The 21271-nt window shown below is 38.2% G+C and overlaps 1 protein-coding gene across 5 annotated transcripts in view; it reads right to left on the bottom strand.

The window, feature by feature from the left end:
• Window positions 1–21271, bottom strand: part of PCYT1A (phosphate cytidylyltransferase 1, choline, alpha) — a 60837-nt gene that overhangs the window by 10022 nt on the left and 29544 nt on the right. For 4 of the 5 annotated variants that reach the window (XM_034999916.1, XM_034999915.1, XM_034999917.1 and 1 more), the window contains 2 exons: window positions 18431–18557; window positions 4954–5053 (listed from right to left, as the gene is read on the bottom strand). In XM_034999916.1, the coding sequence (XP_034855807.1) occupies window positions 4954–5053; window positions 18431–18547 (217 nt within the window). In that variant the 5' untranslated portion in view covers window positions 18548–18557. The remainder of the gene's footprint in view (window positions 1–4953; window positions 5054–18430; window positions 18558–21271) is intronic. The other variant, XM_034999919.1, reaches the window with a different exon arrangement.

Here is a 21271-nt window from a genome sequence, read left to right as displayed (position 1 = left end):
TATACTCTTGCTGCTTGCTCTCTCATTTTCAGGCTGCCTTGATTACTAATAACTAAGCTTTGCTTTGAAAATAAACCTCCCTCCAATTGCCCAGTGAGTAAGAAGTGATCCAGAGTGGTGAGACAGGGAAGATGAAAGGGGTGAAGGTATCAGTTACCAATTTATTGCTTCTCAGTCCCAGTCACCCTCAATACCTGCTCTGTGATAACAGATGGGATTCCTTCAAGTATTTCTCCCTGACAGTGAGCGTGATGTTATACTTTCTCAGTAGAGGTGATATACTAAGTATTTAAAAGTCAAATATCAATCTTCTAGGACTTTATGTTAGAGTTTTTCCTCTTCTCTCCATTAGTGAGAATAACAGAGAACAGATTGTCTATTTTTAGTAGTAGTGGACTATGAAAGAAAATCCAGGTAATGAATGATCTCTTGGGGGCACAAGACTAATACCAAAGCCAAACAAACACACTGAGAATGGATTTGACATAATGCTTCAAATAATAAATCTAACAAGTCCTAGTAACATATTCCCATATGTGAATAAAAGAAGAGTATTTAACTATAGCAGCAGAAAATAACAGTAGGAGCAGCTACATGATTCTGGGAAAGAAGGGGAGCCTCATCAGATATACCATACTGAAGGTAGGGGTAAGATACATCTTCTCCTTCCTGTCTTGAGGACAATGGATCAAGGGGGAGAAAACTGGTTCTCAAAAGGTCTGTGGACTTTTCTTTCCAGATAGCTGTATCGATAAATAACTAGCTTTTAAACTGAGAAATCATACACTGGGGATAGAAACATAAATTGGTACAACTTTTAAGGGCAATTAGAGGGGTGCCTGGGTGGTTCAGTTGGTTAAGCATCTGCCTTTGGCTCAGGTCTTGATCCGGGAGTCCTGGGCTGGAGCCCCGCATCAGGCTCCCTGCTCAGCAGGGTGTCTGCTTCTCCCTCTCCCTCTGCCCCTTTCTTCCTTCTCCTACTCGTGCGCCAAGCATGCACATGCTTTCTCTCTCAAATAAATAAATAAAATCTTTTAAAAAAGGGCAATTAGACAATATCTATCAAAAGATAAATGCTTTTACCCTTTTTTTCTGGAAAGTACCTGAAGTCATCGGATGTTTTATCTCCTACAATGGCCCAGCTACACCTACAATGGCCCAGCTATTCTAGTTCTAGGAATTTTTCTCACAGATAGATTTGTAAATATGTATGTTATTCATTGCAGCATAGTTTGTAATAATCAAAGTTTGGAAACAACCTAAATCTCAATGGAAGGACTGAATGTACCATGATACACCTACTACAAGGGTGGGAGGGAGGGACAGTGTGTGGCTGTGAGATAGTGATAATAGGAAGACATTTCACTCTGTACTCTATTTGTACTTTATTAATGTTAGGCCATGGGAATGTATTGGTTTATAATATAGGAAATTAAATTTTTAAATAAAACAGATATGCCAATATAACGAAAAACAAGTAATATAATGGATTTAAGAGTCAGAAAAATTACAGCTCCAACTTAACCACCAGCCTCCTTCCTCTGTAATCTTAACCTCTTTAAGACTCAGTTTCCTCATCCATAAAACAAAGCAAAAGAAAACAAAATCTGAGGAGCCTAATCTGTCTTCTACATCCTAGAAATCATGACCATGAAGTAATTAACATACTTCCATCTTTCCTAAACAAGTCCAGCATGACTATGATCTCACTTTTTTTGATCCTAAAAGACAAAGCATAGAATACAAAAATTAAGAATATTTTGTTGTTGTTTCTTTGACATTAGCGTATAGCATGGGCAAAGCGAGATGAGGGTGGTGGAAATAGTACAGTAGTACAGAATGCTGTTGATCTACTGGCTGTTTGCCAGGGTTAATCAACCTGTTATCAGGCCAACTCACCACCGAACCGTTTCTCAGACCAAATTCCAGATGTGCTTCTTGCCCTCTTCAGTGTTTCCCCAGCCTCCTAAACTCTCAATTCCCCATGACTTACCCCCAAGTCTTTAGCAAACCCAGGCTAATATAGTAACCAAATGGCCAGAAAGGAACACTGTTGAATAAGAAAATGTGGGGAAAAGCACGAGTTATTCATTCTCTTACCAAGTGTCTACTGGCCAGGATGACCAAACCCTGATTTATATATTGTCTCAGCTTATTATTAAGAGCAACCCCCTTTCACTTTCAAAATGGTCCTGATTTGTTTTATAAATTATAGTCCTTGCACTACTGTTGGCTAAATAAATATGTTTTCCTTTAGGCAGAACAGGTCTGTGTTTCAATTTACTGCATCTTTTGATATATTCTCTCAAATACCTATCACCAAAACTTTTGCCCCTAACAGATTCCATTGCCCTTCAGACTTTGCCTTTTTTTTCCCTTTCTCCTAGAAAACATATTGCTGACTTTTTTCTTTCATCTTCCAAAAGAAAGAAGCTTTTCATCTTTTAAGCTATATTTTTTTTCCCTCTGGGTAGTGAGTTTTCTCCTAGATTATACCAACTCCTTTCTTGTATTCCCTTAACCTCCCTACTGAAGACATGGTGGGGGGGGGGGGAAGGATGACCCTTGTACAAGTTATTGGTTTAAAATTCACTAATCAGGGCGCCTGGGTGGCTCAGATGGTTAAGCGTCTGCCTTCGGCTCAGGTCATGATCCCAGGGTCCTGGGATCGAGTCCCGCATCGGGCTCCCTACTCCTTGGGAGCCTGCTTCTCCCTCTGCTTCTCTCTCTCTGTCTCTCATGAATAAATAAATAAATAAATCTTTAAAAAAAATAAATAAATAAAATAAAATTCACTAATCATGGCATGTGTAGATTCTTTATTAGTTTACTCCTTGTCCAACACTGGCATGAATAGTCACGTGGTTATTTAACTTAAGACTGAACAGACAGAATGAGATATAGGAGAAAAACTGGAGACCAAATTAGACCAGCCAACTTTATAGGCTAATTTGTGACTCTTTGTTCCACTTAAAATGCAATCAGTTTGCCAATGGCCTTCTATTTTTTATAACTAATGTCTACAAAGAGCAGCATCACTCCAGGGTGAAAAGAACACAAAGATGGAGAAACTTAGGTTTTAGTTTCAATTCTATCACTAATTATTTGTTTTATTATAGAGAAGCTCTCACTTCTTAGTTTCTGAGGACTTCAATTTCTTCATGTATATAATGAAGAGATGATAAAGTAGATAATCTCAAAAAATGACTTACAAAATTCTAAAATTGTTAAAATTCTAATTCTAAAATTGTTAAAAATTAGATTAGTTAGTGCTTGTTAACTATAAGCTTTAAAACTTGGGAATAGTACACATGCACACACAAACATTTTATGTACCACAGGTGATTTGTAGATTAGCAATAAGCTGGGTAATATAGCCAATGTGATCAGATCTGAGTGAAGTACTACATTCTGAATGTGTGTTATTAGAGAGCACATGAAAAGATCTTGCCTTCAACAGGTCTACTATCACATGTGAATGTGATCCTTGCACTGTTTGATGGCATTTTGAAATTTGACCTGATACCACTACACTGTTTTGTTGTCATTTTGCCCTGCCCCACTGGCCTGCTTATTACTCAAGGGGAGCCAAGTCCAAAATACCATCATGAGTCAGAAGGGTCGTGATCAACATGAGCTACATCTAAACACTTTTGCAAAAAGAAAGCATTCTCTGGAATTTTGAGGACTCAAAAGCTATGCTCCATATAGCCAAGAAATAGCTAAGGAGTACTGGGATCCCTGGCCTGAAATTGTCCAGCATTCATGTCTATTCATATTTTGCTACTCTTCAGTTACAACAGAGAGCAAACATACTAACACTATTAAGAAGTAACCACAGGGGCGCCTGGGTGGCTCAGTCGTTAAGCATCTGCCTTCGGCTCAGGTCATGATCCCAGGGTCCTGGGATCGAGCCCCACATCGGGCTCCCTGCTCTGAGAAGCCTGCTTCTCTCTCTCCCACTCCCCCTGCTTGTGTTCCCTCTCTCACTGTGTCTCTCTCTGTCAAATAAATAAATAAAAATCTTTAAAAAAAAACAAAAACAAAACAAAAAACAACCTTTATAAAAAAAAAAAGAAGTAACCACAAATATCTTCTATCTAGTGGAAATGTATAGACTTGTGGCTGTAACTACCTCTTGTTCCCTAGTACTTGCCTGGGTTTGAGTGCAGGCCTACATTTACAGAGTAGACAGAACACTTACCATAGTAATGGAAAGAACCAAAAAAGGATTGAAAAAAAGAATTGGAGAATTTACAAATAAGTAAGGACAGCTGCCTATAGGGCTTTATATTCCTAACACTCAAGGAAGGTTCTCTTTATGAGGATCCCTAAATCCACTTGTCCAAAACAGGAAGAGTATCTAGAATACATATTAATAATTTATGTAGTCAAAAATAGCTCATTAATGATGTAAACTAAGCATAGAAATAAAGAGTATAGGGTTTAAAAATAATAAAGTGAGTATTTAAAAAAAAAACCTAAAAAATATCAGTAAAGATAAAGTTAAGTGATAAGAATTTCCCCACTTAGGAATATTTTTGTCCTAAAGCAGCATCATAGCTAGGGTACTAACTTATAGAAAGGGAGATCTGGGGGACAATTCTGAAGGCTATTAAAAACGTGACAGCCTAACATATTTTTGGACCTTTGTAAAAACAGACGAGATTATAATCCAGCTCGGGCTAATGCCCTATTATCTCTGTTCCACTATATCTCAAGCTGTAACAACATCACAGGAAACAAGTTTATAAGAAGAAGAAAAAATGAAATTTTATGGAGTACAGTTATTTTTCCCAAATAGAACAACTGGGAGATGGGAGGAAACCCTCCCCTAACTAAACTTTACAAGTAAACTGAGGAAAAAATATAGAAAGTACATGTATGTTTGATAAATACAATTGAATGCTAAAAACAAGAGTAAAACAACAGTATAAATAGGCATTTACTTACAAGGAGTTCCTCTGCTGGCTTCTTCCATAGTTACCCTGACATAGGGCTTACTAAAGTCAACTTCAATTTCGTCAGAAAAAGGAGCTGGCTGCTGTAAGCCCTTAAGAAGAGGAAAGTGAAGGAAAAGAAAGTTAAATTCAATGGTATAGACTGAAATACTCAAAAAATGGCAACTTTAAAGAACAATCAGTTATTCAATATACTGGTATTAAGTTCCTCCTAAAGCCATAACAAAAGAAAAAAAGGCATTTTAAAATGACAAGTGAAAGTTGCAACCTTTTACCAAATGGGTAAATCAGTAAATCATGATAGGAAAGATAAATGTCTTACTGGTGATTTCAGCGTAATATTGAGCGAGGTGGATGGGAAACTAAGCATAGTCCCAACTAACTGGGTCCAGAATAATGGCTCCTCCACTACCTGGCACAACACCCGACCCTGTTCTATGTGATGAAATTGCCAAGGTTCTTTTTTTTTTTTTTTTTTAAGATTTTATTTATTTATTTGACAGAGAGACACAGCGAGAGAGGGAACACAAGCAGGGGGAGTGGGAGAGGGAGAAGCAGGCTTCAAAGTGAGCAGGGAGCCCGATGCGGGGCTTGCTCCCAGGACCCTGGGATCACCACCCAAGCCGAAGGCAGACGCCCAAGGACTGAGCCACCCAGGCGCCCTGGAAATTGCCAAGGTTCTTAAGTACATTTTCTTTTTTTTTTTTTTCTCACTTTTTTTTTTTTTTAAAGATTTTATTTATTTATTTGAGACAGAGAGAATGAGAGACAGAGAGCATGAGAGGGAGGAAGGTCAGAGGGAGAAGCAGACTCCCTGCCGAGCAGGGAGCCCGATGCGGGACTCGATCCCAGGACTCCAGGATCATGACCTGAGCCGAAGGCAGTCGCTTAACCCACTGAGCCACCCAGGCGCCCCCTTAAGTACATTTTCATACCACTTCAACTAGGGGACTGGGAAGGCAAATAGCTTCTGTATGCTTTATTAAGTATGATTATCACTGTATAATGCTTTACACTATAAATATATTCTAATGCTCATAACAGCCCTGTGAGGCAAGAAGCACAATAATTCTCAATTTAAAGATGAGGAAAACAAGGTTCAAAGAAATTGTATGAATTATATGCAATTACTCAGAGGCAAAGCTGAAATAAGAATGCAGGATGCTCTTTCCTCTACAGAGGAAAGCCCTACTTCAGAGTTTTTGTTAAATTTATTTTTGGGGCACCTGGGTGGCTCAGTCAGGTAAGCATCTGCCTTCAGCTCAGGTCATGATCCCAGGGTCCTGGGATCGAGCCCCATATCGGGCTTCCTGATCAGTGGGGAGCCTACTTCTCCCTCTCCCTCTGGGGTCCTCCCCCTGCTTGTGCTGTCTCTCTCAAATAAATAAATAAAATATTTTTTAAAAATTTATTCTTGGGGCGCCTGGGTGGCTCAGATGGTTAAGCATCTGCCTTCAGCTCAGGTCATGATCCCAGGGTCCTGGAATCGAACCCCGCATCGGGCTCCCTCTTCAGCGGGAAGCCTACTTCTCCCTCTCCCACTCCCCCTGCTTGTGTTCCTTCTCTCTCTTTGTGTCTCTGTCAAATAAATAAATAAAATCTAAAAAAAATTTATTCTTAAGTATTTTATTCTATTTGATTCTATTGTGAAGGGAATTGTTTTTCTTAACTTTATTTTTGGATTGTCCCTTGCTAGTCTATAGAAATGCAAATTGATTTATATGTGCAAATGTTGTGTCTGTGTGTATAATTTCAGATGATTTTTGTATTTTGATCTTGATCCTGTGACTTTGCTAAACTCAATTATTAGTTCTAGCACTTTGTTTGGTACATTCCTTAGGATTTTCTACATATGAGATCATGTCATCTGTGACTAAAGACATTTTACTTCTTTCCAATCTGGATGCCTTTAATTTCCTTTTTATTATCCCTTATTGCCTTAGTTGGAATCTCTAGCACAATGTTAAACAGAAGTAACAAGAACAAATATCCTTGCCTTTTTCCCAATCTTAGGGGTAAAGCATGCAATCTTTTACCATTAAATATTATGTTAACTAGGTTTTTTGTGGATGCCATTTATCAAAAAAACAAATTGTTTTTGCAATTTGTTGAGAGTTTTTATAATAAAAAGGTGTTGGATTTTGTCACATGCTTTTTCTGCATTACTAAAACAATCATATTCTGGTTTTGTCTTTTGTTATTTCTGGTGTATTAGATTGAGTTTTAGGATGTCAAACCAACCTTGCATTCCAGAGTAAAATTCCCCCTTGGTCATACTATATAAATCTTTTTATATGTTCCTGAATTTGTTAATATCTTGTTAAGAATTTTTACATATAAGTTTGTGAGAAATTTTGAACTATAGTTTCCTTTTCTTGTGTTGTTGTTTTTTGTTTTTTTTTTTGGCCTGGCTTTGATGTTTGGTTTCATAAAATGGGATAGAAAATATTCTCTGAAATAGCAGAGAAACTGTTCAGAACAGGGAACTATTTCTTCCCTAAAGTTTGAAAGAATTCACCAATGAAGCATCTGGGACTGGGCTTGTCTTTGTGGGAAGATTTTTAAAAATAAATTCGATTTTTTTTTTTTTTTAACTTGGGATAAGTCCATTCAGATTTTCTATTTCATTTTGGGTCAGTTTTGGTAATTTGTCTCTTTCTAGGAATTTCTATTTTATTTAAATTGTCAAATTTTTTGGCATTCAGTTGTTCATAACATTCCCTTATAATTCTTTTAATTTCTGTTGGGCTGTAGTAATGTTTGCTTAGAATTTTAAATTCTAAATAGATCACATTATGATGGGGCTGAATCCAGGAACTGGGAAGACACTGTTTTGTTTTCTTTTCAGATAAGGATGGATTTTTTAAGATTAGGTTTTAGATTTATATATTTATTTGAGAGAGAGAAAGAGAGCGTGAGTAGGAAGAGAGGCAGAGGGGGAGAATCCTCAAGCAGACTCCCACCCTGGATGCAGAGCCTGACTCAGGGTTCACCATGAGATCATAACCCAAGCAGAAACTAAGAGGTAGACACTCAACTGACTGAGCCACCCGGGCGTCCTTTAAGATTAGGTTTTAAAATTAAAACATACTTCTTTTTGGGGCACCAGGGTGGCTCAGTTGGTTGGGCGTCTGACTCTTGATTTCAGCTCAGGTCATGATCTCAGGATTGTGAGTGGGGAGCCTGCTTAAGGTTATCTCTCTCCCTCTTCCTCTGTCCCTCCCCACTGTATGTTCGCTCTCTCCCTAAAAATAAATAAATCTTTAAAAAAAACTATTTCTTTTTAAAAATCACTTATATAATAAGCTTAGTTTAAGATATGCTAAAGCTATAAAGATAAAACATTCATTTTTAGGAGACATGGGTACATATGTGTGCTATCCTTTTTAAGAACATTTTTTTTAAAAGATCAGAGAGAGACACAGCGAGAGAGGGAACACAAGCAGAGGGAGTGGGAGAGGAAGAAGCAGGCTTCCCACTGAGCAAGGAGCCCGATGCGGGGCTCAATCCCAAGAACCTGGGATCATGACCTGAGCTGAAGGCAAACGCTTAACGACTGAGCCACCCAGGTGCCCCAATTTAAGAACATTTTTTAAAGGAGATAAGAATAGACCAATGACCCAAATATACAACTTTCTTTAGTTAATAGAGATTTCTCTACAGATTAGACAATTTATCCTCTAGAAGTGAGTACTCAGAGTTGCTTAACAGTGGTTTGTGTTTCTAAAAACATATGCTATTCACAAAATAACACATAATTTATGATTCTATCTATATAAAGGTCAAAAACAGGCAAAGCTAATCTATGATGACTAGAAGCCACAGGAAAAGGAGGAAATTTGGGTAAAGTGGATACTGACAAGCAGGGGCATGAGAGTCTTCTGGGAATACTGGTGATTACATGGATATATAAATATGTAAAAATTTATTGAGCTGTACACTCAAGGTCTGTGCACTCTATTATATTTAAGTTATACCTCAAGAAACAAATGACATTTGGGCATAAAAAGGAATGTAGTACTGACACATGCCACAACAGGGATCCTAAAATCTTGAAAATATTATGCTAAGTGAAAGAAGCTGGCCACAAAAGACCACTTATTGTATGATTCCATTTATATATAATATCCAGAATAGGAAAATTTATACAGAAAGTAAATTAGTGGTTATACAGGGCTTGGAGGATTAGGGAGAAATGGAGAGTAACTGCTAATGGATACAGGGCTTCTCCCTGGGGTGATAAACATGTTCTAAAACAGATTATGATGATGGTTGCACACTCTGCACACTTTATTGCACACTTGAAATGGGTATGTGAATTATAATGGTATATGAATTATAGCAATAAAGTTTATATATATTTTTATATAAAAACAGGCAAAAATCTGTAAAACAAATAGAAAAAAATGTATTTATTAACAATAGTACATGTAGATCAAAGACGGGTTTTATTGTATCTCTGAAAGTTATTACCAATGGTGTACTGGAGTTGGTTGTTAAATATTCAGGAATTTTGTGGGCCAGTTATTAAATCATTGGTAGTCTGATCTCAGCCACAGAAATCAGCAAATGCTACCTATCAGAGGGTTTTTTCCTCTGCAGTGAGCCAGTTAACTGGGACACCATTGGTTATTCTGCATATTCAGAAAGAGACCAGTTACAGGTTATTATAGGGAGAAGAAAATGGACTTACAGATTTTTCCATTAATGTTGCTGTGGGAGTAGAAAGGGTGGTAGATTTTGTGAAGGAAGAATGGGGGCGCCTGGGTGGCTCAGCCATTAAGCATCTGCCTTCGGCTCAGGTCATGATCCCGGGGTCCTGGGATCGAGCCCCACATCAGGCTCCCTTCTTGGCGGGAAGCCTGCTTCTCCCTCTCCCGCTCCCCCTGCTGTGTTCCCCCTCTCGCTATCTCTCTGTCAAATAAATAAATAAAATCTTAAAAAAAAAAAGAGAGAGAAAATACTGTCACTTGAGGAAAAAGAGGCATTTACAATGAATTTCTGAACTGAAAATAAGATTGTAGTACCAGCAGTACAGTAGCAGGAATGGGGAAGTTTTAAAAAAAAGGAGTTGAGATCAAAGAAAATGAGAACTGAGGGAAGTCTTTGAATTTGGAGATTTAAATGACTATTAGAGACCTTCTAGAATATATTAATAAAAGTCAGAACACCAGTGCCTTTAAGAAAATTAAAAGAAAAGGAAATACATTAGTAATAATCTCTCATTAGATATGTGTATCTATAAAAGGAATGAGAAAAACTGAAAGGTACCTAGAGACAGAAAGAGCAAGTGGCTTTCTTTCTTTTTTTTTTTTAAGTTAAGGAGATCTGTACATGTCAAAGACAGAGGAAAAGGAGCCAAAGAGACTGAAAATACGGGAGAAGGAAAAAACAGATAACTAAGGAAGGAAGAGTCTAGAGAAATGGTAGGGAATGGCTTCAAAGGAAAGCAGGGGTGGGGGGGTGGGGGGGAAGTATTAGCTTCAGAAATAGGAAGAATCACCCTTTTCTAAAAGAAGAAGGGAAGGTGATAAAAGGACAATGTTAGATGTAAAGGAGGAAAGACACACAAATTTATATCTGATGTCCTCAATTTTATCAGTATAGTAAGAAGGACATGAAATGTCCTATGAGAAACAGTGAGGTTGGAATGAGACTGAAAGCTTGAGGAAAGTAGAAAATATGTGGAATAGCTGTTGTGGGAAATGTACCAGAGCATCAGCAAATGACTAATGGAACTGCTGAGCACTGTATTAAGCCCATATCAAGCTAGAAACATTAATCTAGAGAAGGCCAAGTTAACAGCTCTAAGAAAAGAAACTGTGGAAGATCTAGGGTTAGGCCATGGAAAATGGAAGGGAGGAAAAGGGATCTAGACATTTCTCCAAAGAAGATATACTAATGGCCAAAAAGCACATGGAAAGATGCTCAACAACATTAGTCATCATGGAAATGCAAATGAAAACCACAATGATACCACTTCACACCCACTAGGATGGCTGTGAGCAAAAACACTGGCAAAAACAGTGATGGCAAGAATGTGGAGAAACTGGAACCTTCATACACTGCTGCTGTGAATGTAAACTGGTGCCCAACTTTGGAAAACAGCTCTTCAAAATGTTAAACACAGAATACCATATGATCCAGAAATTACACTCCTCGGTATATAACCAAGAGAATGAAAACAAAGATTTTATTTTATTATTATTTTTTTAAGTAGGCTCTATGCCCAACATGGGGCTTGAACTCATGACCTCATGATCAAGAATCACATGGTCCACTGACTGGGCCAGCCAGGCACCCCTGAAAACATATATGTATTTTTAAAAATCTATACATGAGGGCGCCTGGGTGGCTCAGTTGGTTAAGCGCCTGCCTTCGGCTCAGGTCATGATCCTGGAGTCCCGGGATTGAGTCCCGCATCGGGCTACCTGCTCGGCGGGGAGTCTGCTTCTCCCTCTCCCGCCTCTTGTGCTCTTTCTCTCTCTCACTCTCTCAAATAAATAAATAAAATCTTAAAAAAAAAAAAAAAATCTATACATGAATAATGTTCATAACAGCATTATTCACGATAGCCAAAAAGTGATGAATGGATAAACAAAATGGTATGTCTATGTGTAATATTATTCACCTGTAAAAATGAATGCAGTATTAATATATGCTACCACCTGGATGGACCTTGAAAACAATGTTAAATATAAGAAGCCAGATACAAAAGGCCACATACTATATGATTCCATTTATATGAAATGTCCAAAATAGACAAATACCTAGAGACAGAAAGTAGATTAGTGGTTGCCAGGGGATAGGTTGGGGGGATGGGGGAAGGTGACTGCTAACAGATATGGGGCTTCTTTTTGTGGTGATGAAAATGTTCTGGAATTAGACAGTGGTGATGGCTGCATTAACATTGTGAATACACTACAAAAAACACTGAATTGTACACTTTTTAATGGTTTAAATAGTGAATTTTATGTTATATGAATTTTATCTCAATTTAAAAATTTAATAATTTAATAATTTAAAATTTAATTTTAATAATTATAATAAATTATTAAATAATAAATTTAATAATTTTTAAATTTAATAATTTAAAAAGATACATTAAAGTATCCTATCTTTCAGGGCACCTGGGTGGCTCAGTCGGTTAAGCATCTAACTCTAGATTTCAGCTCAGGTCATGATCTCAGGGTCCTGGGATCGAGCCCCGTGTCAGGCTCCGTGGTCAGCACAGAGTTCTGCTTGGGATTCTCTCTTCCCTTCTCCCTCTGCCCCTCCCCCACTCACACGCACCCACACTCCTTCTCTCTCTCTAAAATAAATAAAATATATAAATAATATATAAAATAAATAAAATAAAATCTTTAAAAAAAAAAAGTGTTCTATCTTTTACAGCTGTTTCTTCGATCTTCCCTGTATACTGTGTACGTTCCAAGGCAGAAGGCAAATGCAGATTATCTCTCCTGGCTAGGGTTTCAATTCCTCCTAAGTATAGAAAATGAAACCTAAGGTTCTTCAACTACAACAGATCAGCAAAATCTTTCTCATTCTCAAATCCAGTTAGAATGAATAGTATTTCTAAAAATATCTTTCTAAAAACAGTGTCTCTAGAAGCTAAGCCTTATGAAAGTAGGACTAAGTATTTCTACCTTTATTCTCCTAAAACATACCTCCTTCATTTTAATATCAAGGGAATCCTGCAGAATATTATTTTCAAGTCGTTTGACTATCTGATTGTGAAGCATAAATGAAAGGGCATGGATTTAGAACTTGAAAAAACTTAAATCTAAATACCAACTCTAGGGACGCCTGGGTGGTTCAGTCGGTTAAGCATCTGCCTTCGGCTCAGGTCATGATCCCAGGGGGTCCTGGGATTGAGTCCCATATCAGGCTCCTTGCTCAGTGGGGAGCCTGCTTCTCCCTCTGCCTGCCGCTTCCCCTGCTTGTGTGCTCTCTCTCTCTCTAACATAATAAATAAATAAAATCTTTAAAATAAATAAATCCCAACTCTATCACTTAATAGTTGTGAAATCACAGCTTTCCTCTTCTATTAAATGGAATATAATACATGCCTCCATAAGATGGCTACAAGGATTAAATAAAAGAGCATATGCAAAGTAACTAGCACAATGTTTCACATATAGTGGCACTCAACACATTTAGGTCATCATCAACAACATGAGCTCATGTTGTTCTATGGCACACAGGTTTCATTATGCCAACAAAATTAACTAAATTGTATTAATCTAAGAGATTAGATTCTAGATGCTATATCAAGTTTCTAATTCTATACAAATTATAACTAATACTATTATAACGATTAATGATCATCATCCCCAAATTATGAATGATCTTCTGAATACAATACTGCTTTCATAAAAACTTCTCCTGATTATGTTCACATATATTAACTCACTATTCCTCAAAATTCCAGTGAAAGAGATGAGATTCTGGTGTCCTTAGGAATAGGGAATGGAGATAACTCAGATTATGACCAGAACTTGATATTGGCTTCCCAGTACTCTACTTCCAAGGATTCTTAAACATTTTTCCGCAAAAACTTTCACAATGACACAGAAACATTTCCCTTTTACCCAAACATGCTGCACAAATGGTTAACAGGTCTTACTGAGATCTAAATTTTTTCCATATTGCTAGAGAAAGGCTGTGAAGTCAAGAGGAATACCACATGGTGTGAGAAAGAAGGGATAAGGAACAGAACAAAAAGATTCCACTCCCTGGGGGTGGGAAGGAAGGAAGGGAGGGAGGGAGGGAGGAGGGAAGGTAGGAAAGAAAAGGAAAAGGGAGAAAGGGAGAAGGGGGGAGAGGGAGGTAAGAAGGAGAAAAGAAAAGCAATAATTCTCCCTGACTCCTATTGCCATTTCAATGAATGTAAACAATGAGCTCATCTATCTAACCACTATTTGCATGTCTCCTAGACCTTCTAAGTTGAACCTGTACTAAATTAAAATCATCTTTCTCCTAAACCATTTTTCTGTATTTCTACTTTAAGTAAGAAGCATGCCATCTATACAATCTACCTAAGACTGAAATCCAGGAGTCATCTTTAACATCTCTCATCCTTTACATCCCGATGTCTAAGGATTGTCTATTTTACCCCTTAAAAACTTAAAATTTTAGTTTAAGTTCTCATTATCTCCAACCTGGATCATTACAACAATCTCACAACTAGTCCTTTGGTTTCTGTCAATCCCTGTTTCAACTAATCCTTTCCAAAACAATCAGGATGATCTTCTAAACTACAAATCTGATCACATTATCCACAGGATAAAGTTCAAACTCCTTAGCACAGCACACAAGATCCTTCATAATCAGCCCTTTGCTCCCTTGCTTACCTTATCTATTACAGATTATTATTCTGAACTTTAAACTCTAGTAATATTACTCATAGTTTGCTAAACATACTATTATTTCACACTTGAACTTATATTCTATCTCTTACCCATTTCTTGGAGAACTTTTTTTTTAAGTAGGTTCCACGCCCAGCATGGAGCCCAACATGGGGCCTGAACTCACAACCCTGAGATCAAGACCTGAGCTGAGATCAAGAGTCAGACACTTAACCAACTGAGCCATCCAGGTGCCCCTTGTCCATTCCTTGAATTCCTATTTATCCTTCAAAGTTCAGCTCAGAAATAATCTCCTCAATGAAGCTTTTCCAAAACCACTGTCCCCACCCCTCGATCCAAGTTTATCTGTTGCTCTTCTTTCTTCTATTTAGCTTTTTTTTTTTTTTTTTTTTAGGAGAGAGAGTATGCAAGCAGGGGAGGGGCTGAGGGAGAGGGAGAAAAGAGAACTCTAAGCAGGCTCCCTGCTCAGTGCAGAGCCTGATGTGTGGCTCAACCTCACAACCCTGATATCATGACCTAAGTCAAAATCAAGAGTCAGATGCTTAACTGACTGAGCCACCCAGGCATCCCTCATTCTGTATCTTAATTATTTATCTATTTCCCCTATTTGTCTGTGAGCTTTTTTTTTTTTTAAAGAAGCTTCTTTTTTATTTATTTGAGAGAGTGAGTGAGTGAGCACACAGATGGAGAGGGAGAGGGAGAGGGAGAAGCAGACTCTCCACTGAGCAGGGAGCCCGACGTGAGGCTTGATCCCAGGATCCTGGGATTATGACCTAAACCAAAGGCAGACACTTAACTGACTGAGCCACCCAGGTGCCCCTGTCTATGAGCTTCTTAAGGGCAAGGTCATCTTTTTTTTTTTTAATATATTTTTTAAGATTTTATTTATTTATTTGACAGAGAGAGACACAGCGAGAGAAGGAACACAAGCAGGGAGTGGGAGAGGAAGGAGCAGGCTTCCCATGGAGCAGGGAGCCCGATGCAGGGCTCGATCCCAGGACCCTGGGATCATGACCTGAGCCGAAGGCAGATGCTTAACAACTAAGCCACCCAGGTGCCCCGGTCATTTTTTCATCTTTGCATCTCCAATGCATAGCAACTGGCACATCGATGTTCTCAATATATGAGATTGTGAGATCTATCTCCATTAGCAGAACTGTTGTCAATTTGTGATTTATTTATACATATGATAAATATTAAGATAGGCTAAAAGTCTTATTCTTCATAAATATTTTCGTGATTCTTTTTGATTGTATCTTTAGAAACATCTGTATCAGTAAATTCTTTATACTTATAAACAAACTAGCCATAAAGTTATACCTTTATTATTCCTCCTTAATTATTTTCTCTCTTCTTTCCAATTCATTCTGACCCACCACCCCAGCTACTAATACTTAGTGATACTTCCAATTTCTCTCCCCCTTGCAAGGAAAAAAAAACAAAAAACCTCTTCTGGGCTCTAAGCTATAGAGCCTCGTATTAGGTTCACACCTCTCAAAGGGAAGGTCTTATTTATCTTTATACTCCTATCACCTACTGGCCATGCTGGCACACTGTGTGTGATAAAATCTTGTTTGTTCAACTCAAATGTCAACTAATGAGTGGATAAGTAAAATGTGGTATGAGATAGAATATTATTTGTCAACAAAAAGAAATGACATACAAACACATGAATCTTAAAAACATGCTCAGCGAAAAGAAGCCAGCCACAAGACTATGTATGTATGTATGCCATTTATATGTAATGTCCAGAATAGGCAAATCTATAGAAACCGAACTACTATAGCAGTTTCCAGAGGCTGGAAGTTAGGAGGTAATGGAAAGTGACTGTGAATGGGGATGGGACTTTTTTGGGGGGTGATGAAAATATTCTAAAATTGGTTGCGGTGATGGCTGCACAACTCTAAATATACCCCAAACCACTGAATTGTATAGTTAAATGGGTGGATTATATGATCTCAATAGAGCTATTAAAAAAAAAAAAAGAAAAAAAATCTTGTTTGCTTTTGCTACAGAGCTGAAAAGGGGTCAGAGATAGAACATACAAGTGTACAATGGAGACAACAGACAAGTTTATTTAACAGACACCCCTCACTAGGGTTGGTACAGCCTGTTGGGCGAGTGAATCTTTGACCATTAGTGCATGCTAAATAGCCAGTGTGTACTAGAGAGGAATGTGGAATAAGTAGGAAGTCACTCAACTGATTTGTGACATGAATACATGAAGCAAAGTAATTTAAAGCATTGAAATTCCTCAATTCTAAGGACCAAGAAATTTAAGTCTTTTAAGATCCCATTCCACTAAGCTGGCCTTTGCTCTGTCCCTGGCTATTGTGACTGGCAACAAGTATCAACTACTTGGTTATAACTTGTCCTACTCCAAGAATGATTGCTGAATTGGTGCTTATCACCATATCTCCTTAACCTGAATTCTCTAAGAAGCATTCAGAAATTAACAATGGCCTGTTTTATTTACTGCCGAGTCATTTTCTGAGTATACTTGCTACAGTGAATAATGGTCCCCTAAAGACATCTACATGTTATTCTCTAGAACCTGGGACTATGTTACCTTACATGGCAAAAAGGGCTTTGCGGATATGATTAAATTAAAGGATTTTGAACCAGGGTGATTATCCTGGATTATTCAGGTATGTTCAATGTAATCACAAGGGTCTTTGTAAGTGAGAGGCAGAAAAGTCAGAATCAGCAGAGATGTGATAACAGAAGCAGCAGTAAGAGTGATGTGATTGCTAGCTGGCACCATGAGCAAAGCAATGGGGACAGCCCCCTCAAAGCTGGAAAAGACAAGAAAACAGATTCTCCCTTAGAACCTCCAGCCCTATCAACACTGTGATTTTAGCCCTCTGAAACCCATTTCAGACTTCTGACCTCCAGAACTATAAGATAATATATCTGTACAGTTTTAGGCCACTACAGTTGTGGCAATGTGTTAAGCAGCAATAGGAAACTAACACACTTGCCCCTACCATCAATATCATCATCAATATCAGGCCTAAAGCATATGTCTCTTGCTGGGGGAATCCAGTTGTTTTTATTGCTCAAGATAGAGTACTGATTTGGAACAAATGTTAATTGTGTCAGAGTAAAAATATTTTTCCCTTTGCACTACATGAAGCTCCAGAACTAAACAGTGGAAACTGCAGTTTGATCAACAGCTAATGGTCAATATAGGTAAAGAAAACACAGAAACATACAATCCTTTCACTGGAATTTTAAAACATGGATTTCATAATAATATTATATATCAATAATAACTTCAGGGGCGCCTAGGTGGCTCAGTCGTTAACCGTCTGCCTTCGGCTCAGGTCGTGATCCCAGAGTCCTGGGATTGAGCCCCGCATCGGGCTCCCTGCTCAGCGGGGGGCCTGCTTCTCCCTCTCCCACTCCCCCTGCTTGTGTTCCCTCTCTCGCTGTCTTTCTCTCTCTCTCTCTCACTGTCAAATAATTAAATAAAAAATCTTAAAAAAAAATAATAACTTCAATTGCTTATGTGGTCTTTGACATGTTCTTTAGGAGAAGCTTTAAGAAGGGTACCAAACTGAGACAGGATGAGCAGTTTGGAATGGGGTCTTTCATCAAAGGCTTGGCAGTAGTTAGCAAATACAAGATAACGTCCCAGGGTTAAAGGAACACAAGGTAGGCAGTAATAGAAAAAGGCTCTCATCTAAGATATAACCAGTAATAGAGTGAAGGAATGGAGAAAAAAAACAAGACACAGAAAACTAAACACCATGAGACGATACTAAGATCAGAGGACTGCTCCAATTTCTCTATTCCATTAGTTTTAATTTGATCTTTAGCCTAATATACACACAACTTCCAAATTTTCCTAACATCCTTTTTTTTTTTCTAACGTTCTTTTTCCAGTTCCAATGTAAAGCTCTTGCAAATGAGCTGTGAGCTACAATTTGATAAGAAAGCATAACATTTCCAACAACTGTGAAAATACTATTCACACTTACTATTCATTCCTTCCATTATTTAAGAAGACTTGTCATACTGATATCATCAATTTTCTATCAGTTTCTACCCTCCCCCTGCCAGGTTAAGTGTTCAACAAAGAAATCTCTTCCTTACAATTGCACAGCGTGGCATTTTTGAAGAAATTCCATCTTCTTCTGTTGCCCCATTGGGTCCAGGTACCTCTTTTCTCCTCTTTCTTGTGTTCATTTTAGCTGAACTCTGTGCATCCATCTTCTTTTAACTGGTCATAGAAAGTGAAAAAGAATTTTTTCTCATTGAAATGGAGAAAAAGTCTGTCACCAGTATTTCAGAGATGTTAACATGGATACACTCAGCAAAAGATCAATTCCATAGCACACATTTCACAAGATGAGCCAATTGCATCTGGCAAAAACAACAAAGCTTCAATAAACACATGCTCTAGTAGAAACAATGAAATGCCTCTCTGGAACAATGGCCACAATTAATCATCTGACCCTGGAAATTATTACCCTGACCAATATAGCCTGTATACCAACTGCTAATTTCATATCCTGACTGAATGTAAAAGATTCGAATAACTTGGCTGAGAAAGTTAGTTATACAGACTTTTACCACCAACCTTATAACATCTCTGGGACATCTGGAGATATAACAAGTACAAGGAAATGTAAAAAGTACGTTTTTGGGGGCGCCTGGGTGGCTCAGTTGGTTAAGCGACTGCCTTCGGCTCAGGTCATGATCCTGGAGTCCCGGGATCGAGTCTCGCATCGGGCTCCCTGCTCGGCAGGGAGTCTGCTTCTCCCTCTGACCCTCCTCCCTCTCATGCTCTCTGTCTCTCATTCTCTCTCTCTCAAATAAATAAATAAAATCTTAAAAAAAAAAAAAAAGTACGTTTTTGGCGCAGATGGGGAAAAAAAGAGCTTTTTAAAAAAGAGACAGCCATCACCAATTCCTGGTTTAACAAAGCTGGATTTTTTAACTCTAAATGCTCTGTAGGTTTCAGAGACCACTCCACAGGGTTACATCTATTAAAATTGTGAAGTTTTCTATATCTTTTAATGTCCTTCCTCTTCCTTTTCCAATACCCATTTCCCTGTCCTCTTTCAGAGTCAGCACCTTAAGCCTGTTCTGAGCCCCCTACTATTAAAACCCCACCCAAGCTTCTCCTTCCCCAGTGAAAACTTTGTTACTGTCTCACTTAGCAGAGAGCTTCTAGCACGAGCTACCACAGAAAAGTTCTGAATATTTGATGTTTCATTTAGATGTTGGCTTGTGCTACTTCTCCAACTCCCTGTAAGGTTATCTGCATTTTTCTTGGGTATCATAATTTGCACAAATAAGTTAATTTAATAATGATATGATTTTAGGTATCAGCCAGAAATTGGGGATAGAAGAACTTTAATGATCAATTGCCATCTCTGCCAAGACATGATTCCATGAACGGTAGAAGATCCTTGAGCAGAAATGAAAAACAAAACAAATGCCAGACAGAACGAGGACATTATACTCTGCCTCACTGCCTCTAATAACCTCTCCTGAATAAAATGTTCTTCTAAACAACTGCAATTGTGCCTCTCTTTCCTCTGGCTAAAGTGGCAAGGTCTACAAGACACCTGACCTAATTCTTAGAGACTGAAGGTGACACCCATGAGTCCTGGCTAAGTATTAGGCTGACATGAAAAATGTCAGAGTCTAAAGTGAAAGATGAACACCACCCAGAAACGTCCTTTCATCACAAATGCAAATTAAAATGGAATAAGGAATACATTTAACAAGTTTTCCAGTGATGATGAGAACTTTTCTTCATTATTGTTATTAATTTCTCTTTGTAAATATCCACAGGTTGTATTACTACTCCCACCTCACTGGTCTGAGAGGCCTACTAAAAACACCTAATCAGAAGTGCCAAGGCACAGTCAGTTAAGCGTCTGCCTTTGGCTCAGGTCATGATCCCAGGGTCCTGGGATCAAGCCCCACATCAGGGTCCCTGCTCAGTGGGGAGCCTGCTCCCTCCGCCTCCCTGCTCATGCTTTCTCTCACATGCTCTCTCCCTCAAATAAAAAAATCTTAAAAATAATAACTTGGGGCGCCTGGGTGGCTCAGTCATTAAGTGGCTGCCTTCAGCTTAGGTCACATTTCAAGAGGACCTCAATTCAGCTGAGGAAACCACATGTTAATGATACAAAAATGCTCCTTAGGATTCTAAAATCACTGGGGGAAAGTTTGTTAAACAAACAGGATATTTACACAGTTTCAAAGAATCACCAAGTATTTTGAAGTAATCCTCATAGATTACTTATTAATTACAAAGGGAAGAGTTACCTTTAAAGTGAAAAAAATCTCTTAGCTAAGTGATCAAAGTTAATTAACATCACCAATAATGCCCCCTGCTGTGAGGCACTGAGGACACATTACCTGCCAAAAAAGCATCTGTGTATGGGTTTATGAGGAACAAGCAAACAAACCTCAATTAAAGGACATTCTATAAAACAACAGGCCTGTTACTCTTCAAAAAATGTCAATCATGATAAACAATGAAAGACTGAGGGATTGTTCCAAAGAAAAGACAACTAAATTTCATTTCTAGATTGGGGGAGAAATTGTTATAAAGGACAGTTATTAAAACAATCAGTAAAATTTGAATATGGATTGTGTATCAAATCATAATACACATCAATGTTAAAATACATTTGATAACTACACTGTTATGTAAAAGACTATCCTTGTTTTTAGGAGATAAAAGCTGAAGTACCTGGGGATAAAGGGTCATGATTTCTGCAGCTTACCCTCAGCAGAAACAGAAGCAGCAGCAGAAGTAGCAGGAGAAGAAAAAGAAGAAGGAGAAGCAGAAGAAAAAGAAGGAGGAGAAGCAGAAGAAAAAGAAGAAGGAGGAGGAAGAGGAGAAGCAGAAGAAGCAGCAGAAGTAGGAGAAGCAGGAGAAGAAAAAGGAGAAGGAGAAGCAGCAGCAGAAGG

This window comes from Mirounga leonina, unplaced genomic scaffold, assembly GCF_011800145.1.
Source record: "Mirounga leonina isolate KUSES-001 unplaced genomic scaffold, KU_Mleo_1.0 Mir_115, whole genome shotgun sequence".
In the NCBI taxonomy this organism is placed as follows: domain Eukaryota; kingdom Metazoa; phylum Chordata; class Mammalia; order Carnivora; family Phocidae; genus Mirounga; species Mirounga leonina.
Note: the sequence above shows the minus strand (reverse complement) of the source record. Positions and strands in the feature narration are given on the sequence as shown.